We start from the raw sequence: 21,457 nt of genomic DNA on the forward strand, positions 1-21,457 counted from the left end.
TTTTCCTTAGCTTTATATACTGCTCAGAAAGTACTGAACCTATTAGTATACTTCATTATATTTTCTATCTCAAAAATATTTTCTAGCTATCACAACCCCTGTTAAGAACTGAGTATCCCGTGGGAATATAAAAGAGAGGCTATGTGAATTAAATTTCTCAAATGAGGGCTGGTGCTGATTAATTTTAGATCCTGAGCAACTGGGTCAGTGCATACTTCCATGGCAGGTGTGGAAATGATATCCTTAGTGTCATTATTAATAATTTTACTAATGGCTGGGAACACTTGAAATATTCTTTGGAACAAGAGTTGAGATGTAGACCAGATTGGCACTCAAAAAATGTCCATATATAGTCTATTCTACTTTTCAACAAATACTTTTTTATATTAACGTTGATTATAATGTACCTTATCACCCCCATCACTTATTCTGGTAACAATTATAAGCAATATTTTTTTAAGAATAAGAAATGAAGCAGTAAGATGATAGCAATTTAAATAACTATGAAGATGTTTAAGGTTGAGTCTAGTCATTTTGTTTTGCTCCTGGATTTTCCTTTCCCTCTTCCCCTGGCAATATCTCATCTTCCATGGGTCTTAATATTTATTAAGGGTATAAGAAAATGGGGATATCAGTCATATCCCTAAAATGCTAGTTGGCCAGGCAAGGCGACTAGCTAAGCGTGAAACAAATAATATGTCAAGATCTACTCACTTCCTCACTCCAAAAGGTCAGTGTAAAGGGAATGGGCTTATCCTTACATTTGCCAGTTTTATTATTCTTGGCTGTGACAGTGCTAAGAGTAATACATACTATAATATAATCCCTAAACCAGAGGAATTTGAATCAAACCAACCAGAAAGAATAGGGTATTTAGTATAGGCAGGGTCAGTTCATAGGAAAATAATAAAATTGGTGAAGCTCATTGTAGGTGCAGATCCCCCAGAACAGCCCTGGGTTCCCCACCCCAGGGGACCAGCCTCCTCCAGCGGTTCATCATGGCACTGCCCACCCTCCTGCCCTCGGTCTCTTGGGGACTTGCTCCTGCACTGCTGAAACACACATATTCTATGTCTTAAGGTCTCAGGCCAGGCTCTTTCTTTTTTTCTCCTTCAAAATGAAAATCAGCTTAGTTGGTGGAGCAATCTGTGCTAAACTGCTAACAGAAAAAGGCTTGAAGAAGTTCTTGTACTCTCTCAGATAACATGTGGATTTTCTTACTGCATGGATGACTCAAAGGAGTAACTCTGATGCTGGGGACTTCAGGCCAAATAGTATGGACAGTGGGTTCCTACCTTTGATTTTTATGGAGCAGTAACAGTTAATAAGAAGAGTGGGAAATGGACACAAAATTGTCTGCTTTTTATTTTGCTACCTGAAGACATTAAGAAAAAAGAAAAACTCATCTATTAAGAAAATCATTTTCTAAAAGGAAGAAAGATAATAATCAGAAAAAAGGAAGGAAACAATCTTGGAATTTAAAAAAGCCTTTAAATTTAATAAACTTAACTTCATGGAAAAACTTATTTCAGTTTCCTTCTTTTACAGGAGACTGTTGAAAACTTGGTCAAACACAGCATCAGTCTAAAGCCTGGCATTTGAGAACTGCTGAGTTGACCACAGTGGTCCAACAAGTCACTCCATGAATTTTAACAGTTCTTAGGTTACACCGCAGGGGCAAGTCTTCATGTGACCTGTAAGGACAGCTATAAAAATGAACATGACCCATAAACACCTTCTGAGTTGTATATCACTCAGGGTTCTCTCTCCAGTCTGAAATCCATAGGGTAGTCTAGCATGCTAGAAACTCAGGCAGGAGTTGATGCTGTGGTCTTAAGACAATTTCTTCTTCTCAGGGAAACCTGTCATGGTCCTTCAAATGACTAGATGAGGCCTACCCACATTAACAAGGCTGATCTACTGTACTTAAAGTAAACTGATTGTAGATGTCAACCACATCTTCAAAACACCCTCACAGAAACACCTAAATATGTTTGATCAAATAATTGAATTCTATAGCCTAGCCAATTTGACACATAAATTAGCCATCACAATTGTAAACCAGCCATACTGTACAAAAAAAAAAAAAATCTCTAACCTTTTTTTCTCCATCTGTATATTAATAGAAGAAATAAGTAATAGGTAGCCAGAAAAGTGCTTTGAAGTGTGTTGGAAGAGTTATATCTAAAAGATTTGGATTTAAGGATATCCTTAATCACTTGAAAATACGATTGAACACCCAACAGATGCCAGGCACAAGGATACGGCAGGGGAATCCTTGCCCTACAGCCTTAGATTCTATTGGAGGAGAGAGATGAAGAAGAGATATGTAGATAGATAATCTCATTTAAGACTAGGTTCTGGGAGTGCTTTTGGGGATAGATATGTGACATCTGAGCAAAGACCTGACTAAAGTGAGGAAGTGAGCCCTGTGGTTACCTGGGGGAAGAGCATTGCAGGTGGAAGGGACAGCAAGACAAAGGGGCCACTGTGGTAGAAGCATGATGAGTGAAGGGGAGAGTGGGAGGTTTCTGGGCCGAGAAATGCAGCAGAGGCCCAGATCAGATAGGGCCTTAAGGGTCTTTGGATTTTATCAGTGTAACAGAAATCTATCGGAGGATTTTGAACCAAGGAGTGGCATGCTATGAGTTTTAATTGGATCACTCTGCCTGCTGAGGAGGGAGGGACAAAAGTGAGAGCTTTTATAGACCATTGTAACGGTCCATGTGAGACATGATGGTGGTTTAAACCAGGGTGGTTGAGATAGAATTGCTGAAAAGTGCTCAGATTTAGAATATATTTTGAAGGCAGAAAGCATAGGACTTACTGACGGACTGGATATGGCAATGTGATAAGAATTAAGCAGGATTTCAAGATTTTGATCTGATTAACTGAATGAATGATACCATCTACTGAGAATGGGTATACTAGGGAGCAGCTGACTGAAGGGGAATTAAGACATATTAAATTTGAGATGTCATTTAAATATCTAAGTAGAGATGTCAAGTAGACAACTGAATGCAAGATTCTAGACTTGATAGGAGAGATCAGGGATGGAGACACACATTGAGAAATGTTCAGTGCATAGAAAATGTTCACGGTTACTGGATTGGGGAAATCACCAGGGAGTCCTGTTTTCTGGTATATGGACCAGCAAGAACGATAGCACTGAGGCCAGAAACTGTTTGGTGAGTTCTCAGAAGAATAAGGAGTCCACTGTGGGTGGGAAGAGAGAGAGAGACTTTCAAGGACTGAGCCTAGAGGGACTCCAGCCCTGAGAGGTAAGGAGGAGAAGGAAGATTCAGGAAAGGAGACAGAGAAGGGGTAGCCAGTGAGGTAAGGGGAGTTTATAAATTTACTCTGCCCTCACTTATAAATTTACTCTGCCCTCACTTCTCTCTATTGATGGAAGAAGTGACACATGCTGCTGTATTTCCAGTGTTTACTGATCAATATTCATTTATCTGTTTATTTCAGAGGTTAAATGTGACCGCAGGTTAGATCTGTCCCGCAGATCTTTTTTTAGTTTGGCCTGCAGTGTTTAAAATCTTTTGATTGGTTGCTAAGATTTAGAAGCTGGGAAACGTCATGTCAGCATTTGAATCCTTGGTTCTTCTTTAAAAATAACCTGGATCACCCATAAGGCAGGTAGCGGGGTCTGCTGCTGAGTGGCGGCTGCCAGGAATAGAAAGATTTTGTGCTCCTCAGTTTGCAGCAGGCTCCAGCATTCCCTTTCTCTCTCCAACACTGAGAGCCGAGTCCCTCATTCATATTACCTGCCTGGTTCCTGCAGTTTTGAGTTTGTACCTCTCATTTAATTCAAGAGGGGATGAATGAAGGAATGAATGATTGAACGAGGAATCAAGTATTTACTGGTGAGGAACCTGGAGCCCAGAGAGATGAGATGACCTGAGGTTACCTGTGGTAAAGCCAGAGCTCAGATATAGATTCCCAAGCCCATGTTTTTTTCTTTTAGTTCTTTGCTTCCTATTAAGTCATTGCATTAAAAATCTCTCAAATAAAACTAAAAAGTTTGACTGAAAAAAAAAATGGATTACCGACAAAATTAGTACTATTTCAATTTTTAGAAAAATAGATTAGATAAATCCTCTAACATAATTATATTTCATTTTCCTTCAGCTTCAGTGAGAAATGGTTTAATAGGAACTGTATGCTAAACTAACAAAACTTAGCTTCACTGCCCAAGTCAACGTAAATAACAAACTAATTATTAGAGAATATAATTAAAAATATATATATATAAGTTAAAATTATATTTCGCCCCATTCGTTTTTAAGGAAAAATAAGTTTTGCCAGTGTTCTGCATGAATTTTTTTTTCTTCCATGAATTATTTTTAATCTACTCTTGCACATTATCACCACAGAATGTTATAATTATAGAATGCCAGTTTATCCTCATTCCTTCTTCTACTCAGCACCAAAAATTCTTTGGAGTTTTTAAGCCATCTCTCGCTTGCCAACTCCAGTGATGGCTAGTGGTTATTCCTGGCATTGTGTAGAGATAGATTCTGAAATCTAATTTTGGCTCATTACATTATACAATGATTCATTTATGATGTTTTCCATGTTTAAAGATGATCTTGTCTAACTTTGCATTGTAAACTGGACCAGGATGCGGGCATCTTGCTAGTGGAAGCTGTATCTCTAGGAAAGTGGCATCACGATGCCAGGTATGTGCTATGCCTAAGTTAGTAAGACAGACATTACTCCTTGAGAATCCTCATTCCTTTATTCACGAAAGGGAATGAAACAGATTCAACCTGCTCTTAAGATAGGGAGTAACAGGCCTCCTCTTGTTTTGAAAGTTAAATGTATCTCCTGACTTAGCATAGAATATCTTGCTAGTAGGATTCAGTGCTAATCTTGCCTGTAAGAAAATTTGTGAAAACCTCTGGCTTTCTTGTGCCCACTTTTATGGTTCAGATTTCTCCTAAGATTAGGATTTCTTAATCTGTATTCCCAGTAGATAGTTTTTGTGGCAAACAGGAAACCCATGAGGTCTTGAAATTGCAATAGAGTGTAAGTATGGGCACTTTTCTGGGTGAATATTCTATAGATTCTATAGATTCTATATAATTCTTAAAGATCAGACTAAGGCATTGTGCCTAGAGAACCAGGCATGGCTTCGAGTGGGGTCATGGTGAAGAATTTGCATTCAGATATTTTGAAGTGGTTACAATGGGCCATTCAGGTGGGAATGTTCAGTAGGCAGGTGAAGTCATAAAGTTGACAAGGAAGTGGCCTACACCCAGATTTGGGTTCTGTTGGCACAGAGATAGGAATTGAATCATGAATGCAGATAAACTCTCAGCTTCTCATTGCACTTGAAATAGAAAAGGTCAATATTGAGTCTCAGAAAGGATCCATGATGACAGAGTAAGGGGAGGTAGAGATGACATTAGAGATAAAATAGGAAAGTTAGAGTGGTAGGAGAACTAGAGAAACACCATAGGGGGGAAACATAGCAGGAGAGAATTCCAAGGTGAGGTTGTTCAGGCCGGTGCAATGAACCAGAGCTCATAAAGAAAATGGTGAAGAGTGATTCAAAGAAGCTTGGGCATCTGGGGGTCATTAATAATCATCAATACATCCATGTTGAAAAGTTGTAGGGATTCCTTTGTTAACTTATACATTATCTGAGTGTTAGTTATTGAATTTCTACCACATACCAGATGCTATCCTGGGGTACAAAATGACTAAGACACAGCTATTAATCTTGGAAACTTACAAGTTCATACTGGGAAATGAACCTACAAGAGTAAACTTATATGGAGGTCTGTATAGGGACTGGGGAGGGCATGATAGAGGAAGTGGTTATTTTCTATGGGAAGGGCAGAAGCCAGATGCTAGGAAAATGGTCCTCTTTTAGAGAAAGTAAAATGGTGGGGTTCAAGAATCCTTAAAGCATGAACTTCTCCTACGCACAATTAAATCCTAAAGCCTATTTGTACATTTCAGAATCACGTGTACACACATACCAACATCTTGGACAAAAACTATTTTAGTTACAGAGATCTCGTAAGTGATGGTATAATATTTGTATACAGATATAAACAAAAGTAAATACAACATGTACTTCCTATCTCTTGTACTTTCTCTCTTTTAAAAAAATATTTACATTTCTAGTACCTAAACACATTTATTCCTGGGGACTTCTATTTTAGATTTTTTAAATTTGCATTTCAATATGCTAAACTTGTTAACCATGAATATTATTAAACAATTAGGAATTTTTGGAATTAACTACATCATTGATTTATTCTGAAAGAGGAGGAGGCAATAGATAGGACTGGCTTTTGGGTTACACTTACCTGAAGTCAAGCCCCTTTTCTATCATTGACAGATTTGGTAGTTACAAGTGAGTTACTAAAGTTTTTGAACCTGTATGCACATCTGTAAAACTGATTTAATAACATGCACCTTACAGAGTTGTTGGAATAAACAGATAAGGCATAAAAAATGCCTAATGTATATAGTAGGCTTTACACTACTACAATGATTACTATGAATAATTTTTTAAAATCATCTATTATATTTACAAACCAGGCCAAAATTGAACATGTAATTTAGAAAATTCTGAAACAATTTCTGCAAGGAATTAGCCTCTATGTAAGAGTCCAGGAAAAATTCAAGAACACAAAGTTAAACGCAAGACCAAATACATTTTTGGTAGCTTTTATGATATGTTTTTAAGAACTGTTTAAAATGTCCACATATCTACCACTTTTCATTGTAACACTGGAATCCATACATATGAAGACTAAAATTTTATTTGCCACCAGCCAAATTATAGCCAGTGTCCTATAGGCAAATAAGCAAAACCTATTTTTGTTTACATCTTTGAAATTTAGAATGGGAAAGTATAAAAAGCAGCTTCTCTTCATCAGTTACCACTTGAATATCCTTCAGAGAAAAATCAAATGATTTACTTGTCAAATTTGCAATGTTGGATTATACTTCCAGAGTTATACCTGTGTCTTGTAATTTCTTCACAGAGCTCTCTGATCTTGACATCTATTGAGATATTGAGAACAGGGCCACAGCTCATAGCGGCAGAGGTTGCATACTCCACAACTCCAGGGGATGCTGATCACGTAAGACTATGATGAGAAAGGCACCCCTGGTGTGCAGTGTATGACCTGTACAAGTTTAGGTGGCAAACCTAAAAGGCTTGATTACTTTCCTGATAAACACGCTTTATCATTCGACAAATATTTATTGAGCATCTACTATGTACAAGACACTGCTCTAGATACTGCATGTATAATAGTGAACAAAACAGACAAAATCTCTATCAACATGGAGCTTGCATTCTAGGAAGCTGGAGGAGGATGACAGCTAATTAATAAAAGCTAGGGATAACAGTAGAGTAAGATGAGGAGGAAATGGGGTCCTGGTGATGGAATGATTACTACTTAAATAAGGTGGGTAGGAAGCCTTCACTAATAAATTAGTAATTAAAAATATTAATTTTTAAACAGAAGCCTGAAGACCAAAGGGCAAGAGCAAAAGCCCTAAGGCTGAAACACGCTGGGCCAATTCAGGGGACAGCAAGGAGTGGATTAGATGAAAGGAGAGTGGTAGAAATGAAGTCAGAGGGGTTGGAGTGGGAAGCAGACTCACAGGTTCCAGAAGGCCATTCTAAGGATCAGCCAGGGTGAGATGGGAAACCGCTTGAAGATCTTGAACAGAAAAGGATCATTCTCTCTTTGAACTAATTGTTGTTCAAAAGATTATATAAGGTCTACAAAGATCTTCCCAAATACTCTAGAAGTGTTTTTACCAAAATCAGCAATATAATTTTAAAAATAGCTTTCTTTTTTAAAAGTTTAAATTCAAATGCTTGAGCTAATATATTAAATACTTCATGAAAGTGGTGAATAAAGAAACCTTTAATCTTAATAAGGAATAAAGGTAATTCATTCCTTCTTAAATGGCTTCAATTTGCACAACAGTCCAGATATTATTCCTATCAGTTACAGGGAAAAGAACCTGTAAAGAAAAATCTCAAACATCCCACCTGTAAGCGGAAATATTTTATGGATTATTGAGGTATTAGAGAAGGGTCAGAGCCTTTGCTACAGGGAAGATAGTTGCTTATGAAACAATTGCTTTTTCTCGTTAACCTAACTTGTGGAAAGTAGTGTTCTAGAATGTGCTACTGCCTTCCTGAAAATATTTTTAAAACGTCCATTGTTTGTAATAAAACTATAACAACAACAACAAAATCAGGTGCTTGCATACCTAATGGTCTCACATAAAATGCAACATGGGCACAGTTGGGAATAACGTACAAAGGTCACTGTAAGAACTCTGCTATACTTTCTGAAACATCTTCTATTAAAGTATTTATGTATGTACAACTCTGTCCAAAGACCTCAGCAATTCTCTTTCTAAACACCCACAATTTGTTTAGTATGTACATATTGAAAGCTTGTTCATGTATACAAATAACAAAATCAGTGCTGCCTTAGGTTCACAATTGACTTTTCCCTATTTTAAGAGGCCACCAAGAATTCCTTTCACAGTAAAAAATACAAATAAATAGCTCACATTGTTTTCAGAAAAGAAAATCTTGTTATAAATAATGACAATCAAAATTTTGTCTGCTCCAGACCTGATTTCTTTTAATTTCAGGACTAATTTGCATGACTGAGATACACACAGTAGTTCTTAAGATGTGGGCATGCCTTACCTTTAATGGTGATCGTCAAAATCAAGAGATCAACCATGATAACTTACTCTATTATGAAGGGAAAGAAATGAACATTGCTAGTTCCTAATATGTCTGGCCCTGTGCAAGCATCTAGCAGATCTTAAGTCATTTAGTCCATGCAATAACTTATGAAGTAGGAATTATTATATCGATTTTATATAAACAGAAACTGAGGACAGGGGAGGTAAAATAACATGTCTCAAATTATAGTTAACATGTGTCCCAGCCAGGATTTATTCAAGTCCAGGTCTGTCTGACTTCAAAGTCTTTGTCTTTTCTCTCTACTACTGCATGCAACACTATACATCTACATACATATGTGTGTACATATATATGTAATAAAGTAAACAGTTTCATCATCATCATCATCTTTTTCCTCTGTAGTTACTATTTTAGACAGCTTTTTATTTGTCAGTCTCTGTTTTAAGGGCTTTGGCATTATTATTTTTAATCCTTGCATTTGCTGGGCGCTATGCATACGTTAGACAATTTCACTGATGACAAACAACTGTCATATACAGAAAAGGGAAATTATAAATAACTCACCCAAAGCTAGTAGGTTGTTGAGCACGTATTTAGACTCAGGTCTGTCTGACAACAATACCTTTGAGCTCTTTTCACATATTTTTAGTTTGACAATTTAAAAATACATAACACCATAAGTTAAATAAACTGAAATTTTACATTTCTAAAAGTAAACTGATAACTTGAGGTATTAATGTAACTGTGTAAACACTTGAAAATTCTTCCTTTAGATACTCCCGAGAGTGATTTTTTTAAAACTCCTTTTTATTTGAATAGTGTTAAATATTCTCATGGTTTTGCTCATATTTTTATACCTAAACATAATTGTTCTTGATCCTTTTTCTATGAACTAGATCAAACAATTGTGGTCTTATTGAATAAATAGTGATATAATGAATCCGGGAGTTGTTGTCATATTGATATTAAGGAAATAATTATCCTTAATAGATTGGGACTATTTTCTCAATATTTTTCTAACTTGTTTAAAGAATACAGAGTTTAAAGAAAATTGCTAAGATGGTGACATTTAATATTAAATATCAAACCATAGAAGACTTGGGTTAATTAAATGAAGAGTGAATGACCTGGAAAATTAATTTCTCATCTTTGACCTGTTTCCATATCTTGAAGCTCTTATGTTCTAGTTTTTAATCTACATTTCTTTTTAAAATGAATGTTTCCATTGGTGATAATCATAAAAGCAATTATCTATTTGCTTTATTTTTTTTTACTAAAAGCAAAATAAAATACTAATATATAGATGTGCTTATACTGTTATAATTTATATAAATTTTGATTTATTTACCTATTCACTTTTTAAAACAAAATGATTTATAATTTTAAAGTTAAAGTCTGTTCTAATAAACCAATTTAATAAAAGGAAATAAAATAGTAGTAGTTGATTAAATATCACAGACCTAACTTTTTACATTTTAACCTTTTTAAAAGACTTCTCTGTCAAGCTATAAATGTATTATTCTGCTTTTAGTCTATAGACTATTTTTCCCTTTAATATATACTATGTGTAAGATTTGAAGTCTTATATTTATAAGCATTTGACTTATATGATATAGTTTTGACTCATAAGATGAAATTTTCCCAAAGGTATACTCACTTGCTTTAATACCCAAGATTAGACTAAGGTCTCAATCATATAAACACACAACACTCTGATTTCCCAAATTAATATCAAGAGCATGGGGTTTGTTTGTTTTTTAAACTCTTTGGTAAAGTTATTTATTTAAAGTCTTACAAAGTGTAAACATTAAACTTATTTAGCTAAATATTTTACTTATCTCTGTTGAAAACAATGCCATCACCTTAGGACTGCCCTTGATAATCTGCAATTCATAGTACTCTAATTATAGGGCTCAATAAGCCCCCAAAGAATTAGTTATGATTCCACAACCATCCCATTTCCTTCAACTAGATCTTCCATTATAATTCCCCCAAATGTACTCAACTTCAGCATTCAACCTGGGAAAGCATTCCTTCAAACTGTTAGCTAGAAGCCAGGTCTCTCTTCTCCAGACTTCCTTGGAAGCCTCTCTATCCTGCCTTAAGGCACTTGTCCCTTTCTAAGCATTATAGTTATTTGCTGATGTGCTGTATTTTCCCTACCAGAAAGTAGGGAATGTTAATAGCTTATACACAGTAGGTTCTCAAGGAGTGTTGCCTGTGTACTTAGTAATTTCTTTCAGCCATTACAAATTTTCAAAGGGAATAAAAAAAACCTATTAAGAAATATTGTAGGAAGCCCTCCCTTGGTCAAGAAAGAAAGCCAGAAGACGTGAGTCAGAGTAACTGCTACAAAAAAAGTGACACATTCAATCTCTTCACCTTTATATAACCTCCAGAAGATCAAACATTAATAAAATATTTATCTTCAGTTGTCACAAGGCAGACTTTGATTTAAAACTCTTGGGTATATGAATGTCATGCCAGACCAGAAATATACTATCATGTATTTTTTATTTAAACATGGATATGTAAAAAATTTATATATACCTGATATGAAAAAATTAGAATGAAATTCACTCAGTAGTCACCACAGCAAAAAAATAGAATCTAAACACAATTGCTAAACTTCTGTAAAAGTACAATGAAAACCATTCTGTTTAAAAGGCAAATGTGGCATTGAAATGACATATAAAATGCATTCTCTTACCTTTAGGGAATCAAAGCAGGCAATTACTCTTCCATTTTCCACCTGGCAACTTTTTGGGGGGTGAGCAAATTTGCATTCCTCGTCAGAACGTGAGCAAGTTCCTCTTTGAAACTGTCTGCACACTTCTAAAGTCAGCCATTTTGTATCTCTGACGGGGGCAATGTTCAAAGCCATTATGAAAAATTAAGTTGGATACTGTTAGTCTCTGTTAAATGATGATATCAATCCAAGTTCCAATAATTCCCAAACTATTGTTGTGAAAAATCCCACATGTAAGTCTTAAGGTAAATGATAAATTGCTTAATGAAGTCCAATCCACAGAACAGAATAAGAGAATTTATCGGCAGGCAGTCACTCATCAATCAATATGCCCCACTTGAAGACTGTGGGCCGCGATAAAAGCATGCTCAGTGTCATCTCTGGCTGTAAATGTCCAAGTCTCTTGACTGTTTTGCAGACACAACTGCTTTTAATAAAGTGACTTCAATAGCATGGCACTCCTTGGGAGAATATTTAGTCCTGATGCTTATACAGTTATTTACGATGCTGGAAAATAAGCCACTCAGATGTTCTTACTTCAGCAAGATTTTTTCTTCTTCCACCCTTTTAAGTTCCAAAATCAATCAACTGGCAAAGGCAGACAAATGAGGTATCTTCTTCCACTCATAAGGTCAGGGTACCATGTATTCGACCAAATAAAAACAAAACCAAGAGAGTTCCCAGGCTGCAGTTTCCAGTAGAATTGACCTCACAAGGCACTTTTAAATTTTCAACCTACAAAACACAAATAAAATATCAATTTCCATCCAAATTCAATGGAATCAAGACTTTAAAACCTATACAACCCTTATCTAGAATTTGCAAAAGTTCAGTTTATAGATCTTTGAGGATATTGAGGAAAGTAATGCATTTTTTAAAAAAAATAGGAATACTCAACTGAAACCGTACTGCAGAATTAATCCAGGCAGCAGTCCAAAAGTTAGGAATGACTCAAACAGATGAGTGTGGCAGACACATTAATTAGGCTTTTTGAAACAATTCAATCTGATGTGCTTAATCACCAAAACAGTGTATTAGAACTGTGGTTTCCAATTAATTTCATATTTAGGCCATTGATTTTGTTGTTGGAAATGTTCTAAACAATTATTTAGGATATATCTCATATATAATAAAGATATTGTCATTCAGGATGAAACATGGTTTCCTTATTCTTTGTATCCTTTCTCGTTTTCAGAGATTTAGACTTAGACATGGATAGGGAGGAGCCCCTGATATTTATTCTCACATCTGTCAATACTTCCTCTCTATTGTTATGGCATTGTCTAATACTAGTTTTGCCCCTCTAGACTGTAAGGACTGTGAGAGCAAGGACTAGTGTTTGTACTTCTCATTTCTGTATCACTAGTGACATCAATTTGGTCCTCAAAATTATATATTGAATAAACGTATCATTGACTGATTTAACTGATGACTGACTCACTGACTGAAGGGATAAAAGCAAGTTAGTGTTAGTTTAGTTTGAAACTGAGTCACAATCTAAAAATGCTGGCATAAAAAACACAAGTATACACCAAAAATATAATCAGAAAATTCAGATTCCTAAAATAAACATATTTTGTTTCTCTTAATTCTTTTAAGATAACAAATTCAAACATTAAAAATGTTAATATCACTGAGTCAAGCATCAATAAAAGACAAAATACCAGAACTCTGTGGGTTTTCATAAATTGTATATGCTACCTTAGATACTTATTTAGCCTTGATGTCCTTCTAGAAAAATTAGAACCAAGCATTTAATGAAAATTGAAAGTAGATTATTTTAAATCAGCATGTACCAAATAAGTCCCAAAAGCAATAATTCTTAAGATGTTTACAAAGTGTTCCCTGAAAAAGTAGGTGCCACAATCAATTAAAAGTTTTGTTAACTCTGGGATAAACCAAATCAAACAAGGTTCTTTGCAACAGGGCTTTTCTCAGCCCTGGGTGTGCTCTCTGCGAGATGAGTTTAACAGGAAGAGCTAGCTGCCTTGGCTTCTCTCAATCTGACCATGGAACATTTCTTTAGCAGGCCATCTCTAGGAACTGATGGGAAATGCTACATCCCAATAATTCTTTTCTTTGTTAGTAAAAGTGTTTGCATTAGTTATAATTGTATGCACATTTAAGAAAATTGGCAACCTTAAAAACCATGACACATACCTAACTTCAGTTAGAAAATATTTCAGGGAGACAGACAGGCTCCTGCTCGTCTGTTTGGCAGCATTGTGTTAACGGCAGCTAAAATCAACTAGCTTAGTTAAGGAGTTTAAGAAGATGAGTTTAATAACCAAATTTACTGCCGGTCAGATTTCATAGTCAAGTCGAGGCCTGTATCCTCATTACCTGAATCCCCACCTCTAACCCCAGTGGAGAACAAAGGATGAGGGAGACGAGGGACAAGGAAGCATTTCTATGCACATAGTCAGCAGAGATGTGGCACTAATAATAAGGGGACTTGAAATTGTGAGTTGAAGGTATTTAGTTGACATTTGCAAACTATTTTATAGAGTGCCTGAATTCTATGTGCCAGGCTCTGAGCCAGGCTACAGGGTAACAAAGATGAGGCGGAGAGGCAGCACAAGTCCCAAGGCATCACAAGTCGGAAAAGAAACAGGAACACATTTCTGCATAGATAGCATATGAGTAACTACTAAAGTATTTCAGAAAGCCACACAAGAACAATGCTTAAAGCAGTCCAGTGAGTAGCGTGTGCTTTTATTTCTACTTTTACATAAGAAGTAAATTTTTTTCCTGGGAGAAACAGATTCCTATTTTTAATTAATACGAAAATCCAACTAGAAATTAGATGTTCAGATTTTATCAACATAAACTGGCTTTTTAAAGCTGGAGTAGCCAAGCTTTCCGACCATCACAGTCAAGTGTGTCAGACATTCCAGAACAAAAGGAGTATGCAAACTTTATAAACATATAGCCATCATAACTTTGCATTACTACTCTCTCCCAGATTGTTCACTGTTCCTATCTTAAAAGTTGTACCGCTACTCTTATGAAAAACCCTGCCTCCCTTTGAACTACCCAACCTCCATCTTCTGGAGTGGGTAGGGGCAGACAACTGTGGGGAAGAGGGAGAGAGAAGAGATTGGGTGTAGGGTTAGGCTGAACCACCAAAGGAGATGAGCAATGATGGGCACTGGGAAAAGATAAGGATAGCGAAGACCAATTTTAATATGGTTACCAAGGGACAGGACTGAAATATACTAACACATCTAATTAATCATATTAGGTCCACTAGACTGCAAGGTCCTCAGAGCAGGGATTATGTGTTAGAAAATGTATAGGAGCCACTTAATCACTTGACATGTGGATAGTATAACTAACTGCATTTTAAAATTTTATTAATTTTAATTAACTTAAACTTAAAAGCTGATTTTCAGTTCAATTATTCGAAAACTTTTAAGTATGACTGGAACAACTTGGGTATGTGAATCTACCTTTCCAATTGTAAACTTTATGAAATCTAAACACAGATGATTATTTTCAATGAAAAGTTGGCATCTAAATTGAGATGTGCTGTAAGTGTAAGCTGCATACTGATTTTGAAGAGATAGTTTGAAAATAGGGTGTAAAATATCTCATGAATATTGTTTTTATTGATTACATGTTGAATCGATAATTTTTTTGTTTATTGGATTAAATATTAAAATTCATTTCACCTGCTTTTTACCACTAGAACATTTAGAATCCTAAATGTGGCTCATATTATACTTCTATAGGAGGATGCTGTCTTAAGGGCTCTGGATATCTTGTTATCTGCCAAAACATAAATCTGTGAAATGATGGAAAGTCTCCTGTCCTAAGAGCCAGCTTCTAGCCATCCTTTTGCTAACATCCTTAGTGATAGGACCTTAGGTAAGCCCCCTAATTACTTTGAGATGCAGTTTCTTCATCTGTAAATGGATGTCCCTGCCTACTCTACCCACTGCTGCCACAAAGGACAAATTATAGGGGCAATATAAAAGTGCTTTGTAAGTAGTAAAGTGCTATTCAGATGCAAGGTGATAAAAGGAGGAGTCGCTCTAAAAATATTTACTGAATACATCCACTGTCATACTTTCTCTCTCTCTGCAGCTCTATATTGACCACCAGGATTGGGCCTATGTTGGATCTGGTACAGGCACAGACTCAGAGCAGGGAGACCAAAAAGCGCTAATGCCACAAGGCACTCTGGGGCCAGTTATCTGGAGCAATCCCAATCTCCCAGACTGCCTTATTTTGCATCCAAAGGGAACCCAGAGAGCGTTTTCAGTAGAACAAGGCCCGCGGTGTCACTACAAAGGCCTGGAGCCGGCTTTCTTCCTCCCAGCTGCTGCTAACCCAGATGAATGGAAAGCTTCAGGGCCGAGCGGCCACACTGGGTATGAAGAGTAACCGAATACTCCAGCACTCGGCCAGGAAGGCTGCTTCGCTTGTGGGCCGGCTGAAAGGCAGCCCAGGTTTCCATTTCCGCTGCCCAGGTGTGAGCCCCGAGGAAGGGGCCGTGTTTCCTATTTCATCCGCCCAGAAGGGCGTCTGTTCAAAATGTGTCTGTCTGGAGAGGGCGCCTTTTTCTAACCCTCAAAAAGGTCGTGTAGGTGCCCGCAAGGGCCCTAATTATATGCAAGGAATCAGATAACCTTTCCCAGAACTTTGGGGGCTGTGCACGGAAGCAGGGTCTCCTGCTCACATTATTTCCCTGTGTTCCCTGTTGAAGTCTCTCTCAGTGCTTTGCTTGAGCTGCCATTTTCCACACTTCTTTTTGACTTGTGCTTCAGTTTTATTTCCAATGTCTCAAACTCCGACAGTGCTCAGAGTGCAGAACCTAGACAAAATGTTGAGGGCGGCTTGTGGTTGTTTCTCTGGCCTCTCTTTTCTCCTTTGGCATCCCCCTTTCCTTGTCTTCCTCCAATATTCAGAAACCAGTTCTCTCCCCCATCCTGTCTTTCTAAGGCTCCTCACAGAAGAGGATATGATTTTGCTCTTCAAAGCTCAGCTGAGTCACCCAGTCTGGCAAACCTTCCCTGACCCTGCATTCTGCTGCAGTGCTCCTGCCTTTGTCTTCCTCGTCCCCCTTTTGATGAGGTGTCTTATTGCCCATCTTTTACACTATCTGGTAGTTATTTTTTAAAAAATATCATTATTCCTTAATTCACGAGGACTATAATTATTGATTTATCTGACCACTTCCCACCAGCATAAGTTCCTACAGGGCAAAGATTTGTCTGTTATTTTTCAAACCCCAGAGTTCAATTCAGTGCCTGGCATGTAGAACATGTTCAACAATGTTTGTTGAGTGAACTCCTGACCTTTCCCCCAAGAAACACTTGCATTTTAACAGGGACGGAAATCCAAGCCAGAGGAATAATACCCTGAAGAGGGAATTTCAGTATTATCGTGTGGGAAAATTCCAGCAGGGGGCCGCAGTTTGTTTTGCTGCTACCTATAGAAACTGGAGATGGGGAGTGGGAAGCTGCACCAAGGAGGGTCAATTTGAACCTCAAAACCCAGACTTCTTAGCCCCATGATTTTCCAAGCAACATTAGCATCCTCTGGGAGCATGGTAGAAAAGCAAATCGTTCGGCCTCACCCAAGACATACAGAATCAGACACTGGGGGTTGGATCCCTGCAGTCTGTGTTGTAAGAAGCTCTCCAAGTGATTCTGATTTGAGAACCACTGTAATAAGCCTATTTTGTCACCCACCAGTATGCCAGGCATCCTGCTGGCTGCTGAGAGAGGAGAGATCTCCACCCTGCTTGCCCACGGGGTCTTGGGTTCGATGAGTCCCATGAAAACAATTTTGGTGGGCTGACCCTTGGCTTCTCCCAGTGGCTGTGTTTAAGATCAATAATAACAAAACAAAACAAAAAAAGAACTAGACTAAACAAAAAAAGAGAGATTTGTATCACGTAAGACTTGATTCTGTGAGAATGAAGAAATTACAAACTCCTAGCGCTGTAACTTTCCCCCTCAGGAAGCAGGGCTTTCAGGGGTGGACGGGTGGGGCTGTGCCTCTGGCACCACTGTCTTTTGGAAGTATGTCTTAAAGGGACCTGGGGTTCTCAGTGACTTTGGCACACCTCAGCCCTCAGTCCTCCCTGCGGTCCTCTGTACTGAGGGGGTTCCTTTGGAGTGCCCCACCCTCTCCAGGCAGGGTGTGGTATAATAAAATATCCAGGCTCACTGCTTGACTGTCTTGAAAGGAAAGCCAAGCTTGAAGTCTGAAGATAAGAAAGGCGATACTGTAGTATTTCCTGAAATGCCAAAGGACTTGCCGTTCAACACGACAAAATAATCCCAAGCTATTTTCAGGGTCTCTATTTAGATGACAGTTCAGTTTTCAAAATATGTTCAAAACTCTACTAAGTGTTGGATTTTCAGAAAGCTGTGAGTGTTGCAAAAGAATTTGCAGCTCACATTGTTTTGCATCTAAATTACGAAGCAGGGCAAGTTTGAAAAGGCTGGTCTTGCACTCCGCACTCCATCCATTCCATTCGCCTCTGACAAGTTCAGGCTATGTATCCGAGGTGTCCCACCTTGCCAAAGCTTGTCTTTTTTTTTTTTTTACATTTTTGAAGGGAAAACATCAATCACGTCCAATCTTGACACAAAGATTGACCAAAATTTAAGGCCGCCTTAAGGAAAATAGTTCTGAGGCACACAGCTCCTCTAGTTACTTTCGGCCATCTATGGTATTTAAGCTGTCTGCCAGACATGGCCTCCTAGGGAGCTGATTAAAGGATCCTTGCAAAACAAACTGATTTCTGAGTCAGACAGTCAAGGACTCATTATTCATTAAGTAATTTATAGGATGCCTTTAATTTTATTTTGCGTAAGTCTAATCACAATAAAGAAACAAAGTCTCCTGGAGTTTCCTATTTTTAATTTTTTTAATCTTTGGGCTTCCTATTTTTAATTTTTTAAATTCTTAATACATATATTTTTTAAAATGAAAATGTTCTTCCCTGTGAGTGGCTTGATGTTTGAATATTCCCACCTCTTTCAAGAGCCCAATGTAAAGCCGTTCTCAATGTGCTGTCCCCGCTGATCAATGGCTTGGCTGCATCCCAGCCTATCAGATGCAGACTCCTCCACTAGAGAGGGACTGGGAGGAGGGTGCTGGCTGAAGTACTGGGGCTGAGAGCCACTTGATCCCCAGGAGTGAGGTTTCATATTGCCCTGTAATCACAGCCACTGAGCAGAGGGTTTCTAACTGGGGCCTTCCCACAGAAAGCTAAATGGATCAAGGAAAAGTACAGAAACTGGTGAGGTCCCACTGCAAAATAAAGGACCCGATGGACTTTCCTAAAGAAAATATAGTGGAAAAAGCAGCAAACGTGATCATCTTTAAAAGATGTTTCTTTCTAGAAACCTTTAGACTGGTTTCTTTTATAGCATCTGTGTATATGTACGCATACAAATACACAAAAAGTTATCAATTTTCTCTGAAGTCAACGAAATGTAAGCAAATAAAATAGAAGGGCCCTTTCAGTGAATTTGGGTACAAGTTATAAAGTCCCTCCTAAAATATTAGTTAACCAAACCTATGATAGATCCTCTTCTAAAATTAATTCCAAACACTCATTGACTCATTCTAAGGGAAGAGACATAACTGACAATGGTGTCTTCGCTTTACATGGTGCTTTGTTCTTTTGGACATACTACCAAATACATTTCTATAGGAAAAATAAAACACAGACACCCCAAGGTCACACAGAATCAGATAAGCCAGTGTTTTAATGTTTTATGGGTTTTATGATAAAGGTAATAAAAGGAGAAACTCCCAATTAAAATTTTTACTCATATATCTTCTGTCTTCAGGTACAAGTGAAAATTCATAAAATCAAGGGCTCATTTTAACATGTGAGCATTTCCAATCCATTTCACTGCAGTTTCCAGGAAATGGGTAGAGAAAGAAACCCCATCTTCAATTAGCAAGGGGATGGGAGGTGGGAGCAGGGAATTTCTAAATATACTTTTGAAACTGCATCCAGATATAATGTATCCAATATATATTTGTATCCAAATTATGCTTTTTCACTGTCTATGTTTTCTATCCAAATATTTATAATTCAGTTAGGAGACTCTCTTATTAGAGTAATAGCAATTATATTAGGTACTATTTAAGATTGACATAGCACTTACCGGTTTCCTGGATGTCCAGGACCCAGTGGCTGCAGCCAGACAGAAGTATTATTGAACTGCAGGCTGATATCTAGCCCTGAATACCAGAGAAGTCATTGCTAGAATTTCCATTTCCTTTCCCAGACTCATGGACAGAGCTGCTTTTCAGCTGACCTTTTCCCTTTTCTCTCTATTGACACCAGTCCAATGGCCATTTCATCTGCCTATACCTCCACAAATGCCAATTCACCTTTTTATACCAAAAATCTGTAACATAATTTTTATTATCAAGTGAAAAGAAAAATGTAGCCAACATATATACGTTTTAAAAATCATTATATTGCCAAAGCTATAACTAGAGTAACAAAGAAGTTTTATTATCAAATAATGATGATTTTGAAATGTCAGTGCTTAAACACATTTCCTTAGAAGACAGAATGAAGTGGTCAGATGCTGACATTTATATATAGCATCACCATGAATGTGACAGGCACAAATAACGTCTGATAAAGGTATGACAAATGATGTGTTTTTTCAAAATGCTAAACAATTCCTGATAGAGTTCTTAACAAATTAAAGAACCGTCTTTCCTCAAATTGCATGGGTGTTGTATTTAAGAATAATTCGGTGTGCATTAAGACTTAAAAAAAAAAAACACTTTATATAAATACAGAAAACAGTTAGGATCTTGCTCAGGTAACTATGAACATACTTTTATCTATGTGACTGTCCAGTAGGACATTCAAAAATCATGGGAGATACAGGCCTATTATTTACAGTGTCATAGCCACTAGAAGATGTATAACATCCTTTATTCCTGGCATTTGCTTTTTAATCATTTGGACAATAGAAAACAGTGTTCCTTTAAATTTCCAAAGTGCTCCTTATAGGGTGGTATGGTCCCTGTTGAGAACTAGCACTACAAAGAGTTAGGCTACATCAGTGTGACTTAGTAGACTTGGGAATAAAACACCAGGATCATTAATATGGCAGACATCAGAGATCACCAGAGTGATCTAGATGTGTCTCCAACTGAAGGAAGCTTTCTCTGCTAGCATTACCTCAGTTACATTAGAATTGGAAGAGCTCACAGGTGTGAAATGTTTAAAAGTTGTAGCAATGGTCCAGGAGAAAAGGGGTAATCCAGGACAAAAATTATGTTCCAGTAGTGGAAGGAAAGGAGAAAGGCATTTCCAGATCATTGCTGAGGCAAATTCATTAGAAATGGCTAATCTTTAGAGATTGGGAATGAGGAGTACAAGAAAGGGATTAGTCCAGAGGACTCTAGATCTTACATGGGTAGAAAGACATTGATCCTTTCCTCAGGAACAGGGAAGCCAGTCAGAAAAGCCATGGCCATAGATAAATAGTTGGAATTCATGTTCATAGAAAGGACAACTAAAGTCACAGAATGTCTAAAAAAGAGAGCAAGTGAAAGGGTAAGCCTGACATATTTCATCTATATCTGTATCTCTATACCTAGATGAGAAAAGAAAAAGGTGAGAACAAGGTCAAGGACAGTTCATTTAGTTATTTAAAGGTGAAGAAGGAAGAGAAGCCGGCCAAGACACAGAAAAGCAATGAGGAGAGATAGAAGAGCCTCAGAATAATGAGACATCAAGGATGCCAAAAGATGAGGTTCAGAATTTCAAGATGGAGAGAGTAATCAAAATGGTCCAGAGCCAAAAAGAGATTAAGGGTCAAATGGACAAGCAAGTGATGCCTAGATGCCATAAGAAGTAGGAAGCGAATTGGGAGGAGCTGAGGAAATTAGGCCCCCAGTGCCTAGCGCTCTTTGGAGTATTTGGTGCTGCAAGAATGTCATGTAGCAGCAAGGAGAGTTTCTAACTCTCTTGGCCTTGAAACCAG

The 21,457-nt window shown here is 37.5% G+C and overlaps 1 protein-coding gene across 6 annotated transcripts in view; it reads right to left on the reverse strand.

Moving 5' to 3' along the window:
* MBNL2 (muscleblind like splicing regulator 2) overlaps positions 1-21,457 on the reverse strand; it is a 156,701-nt gene that overhangs the window by 94,964 nt on the left and 40,280 nt on the right. For all 6 annotated transcript variants that reach the window (XM_004467576.5, XM_004467573.5, XM_004467572.5 and 3 more), the window contains exon 2: positions 11,430-12,203. In XM_004467576.5, coding sequence (XP_004467633.1) covers positions 11,430-11,603 — 174 coding nt within the window. In that variant the 5' untranslated portion in view covers positions 11,604-12,203. The remainder of the gene's footprint in view (positions 1-11,429; positions 12,204-21,457) is intronic.

Source organism: Dasypus novemcinctus, chromosome 15, assembly GCF_030445035.2.
Source record: "Dasypus novemcinctus isolate mDasNov1 chromosome 15, mDasNov1.1.hap2, whole genome shotgun sequence".
In the NCBI taxonomy this organism is placed as follows: domain Eukaryota; kingdom Metazoa; phylum Chordata; class Mammalia; order Cingulata; family Dasypodidae; genus Dasypus; species Dasypus novemcinctus.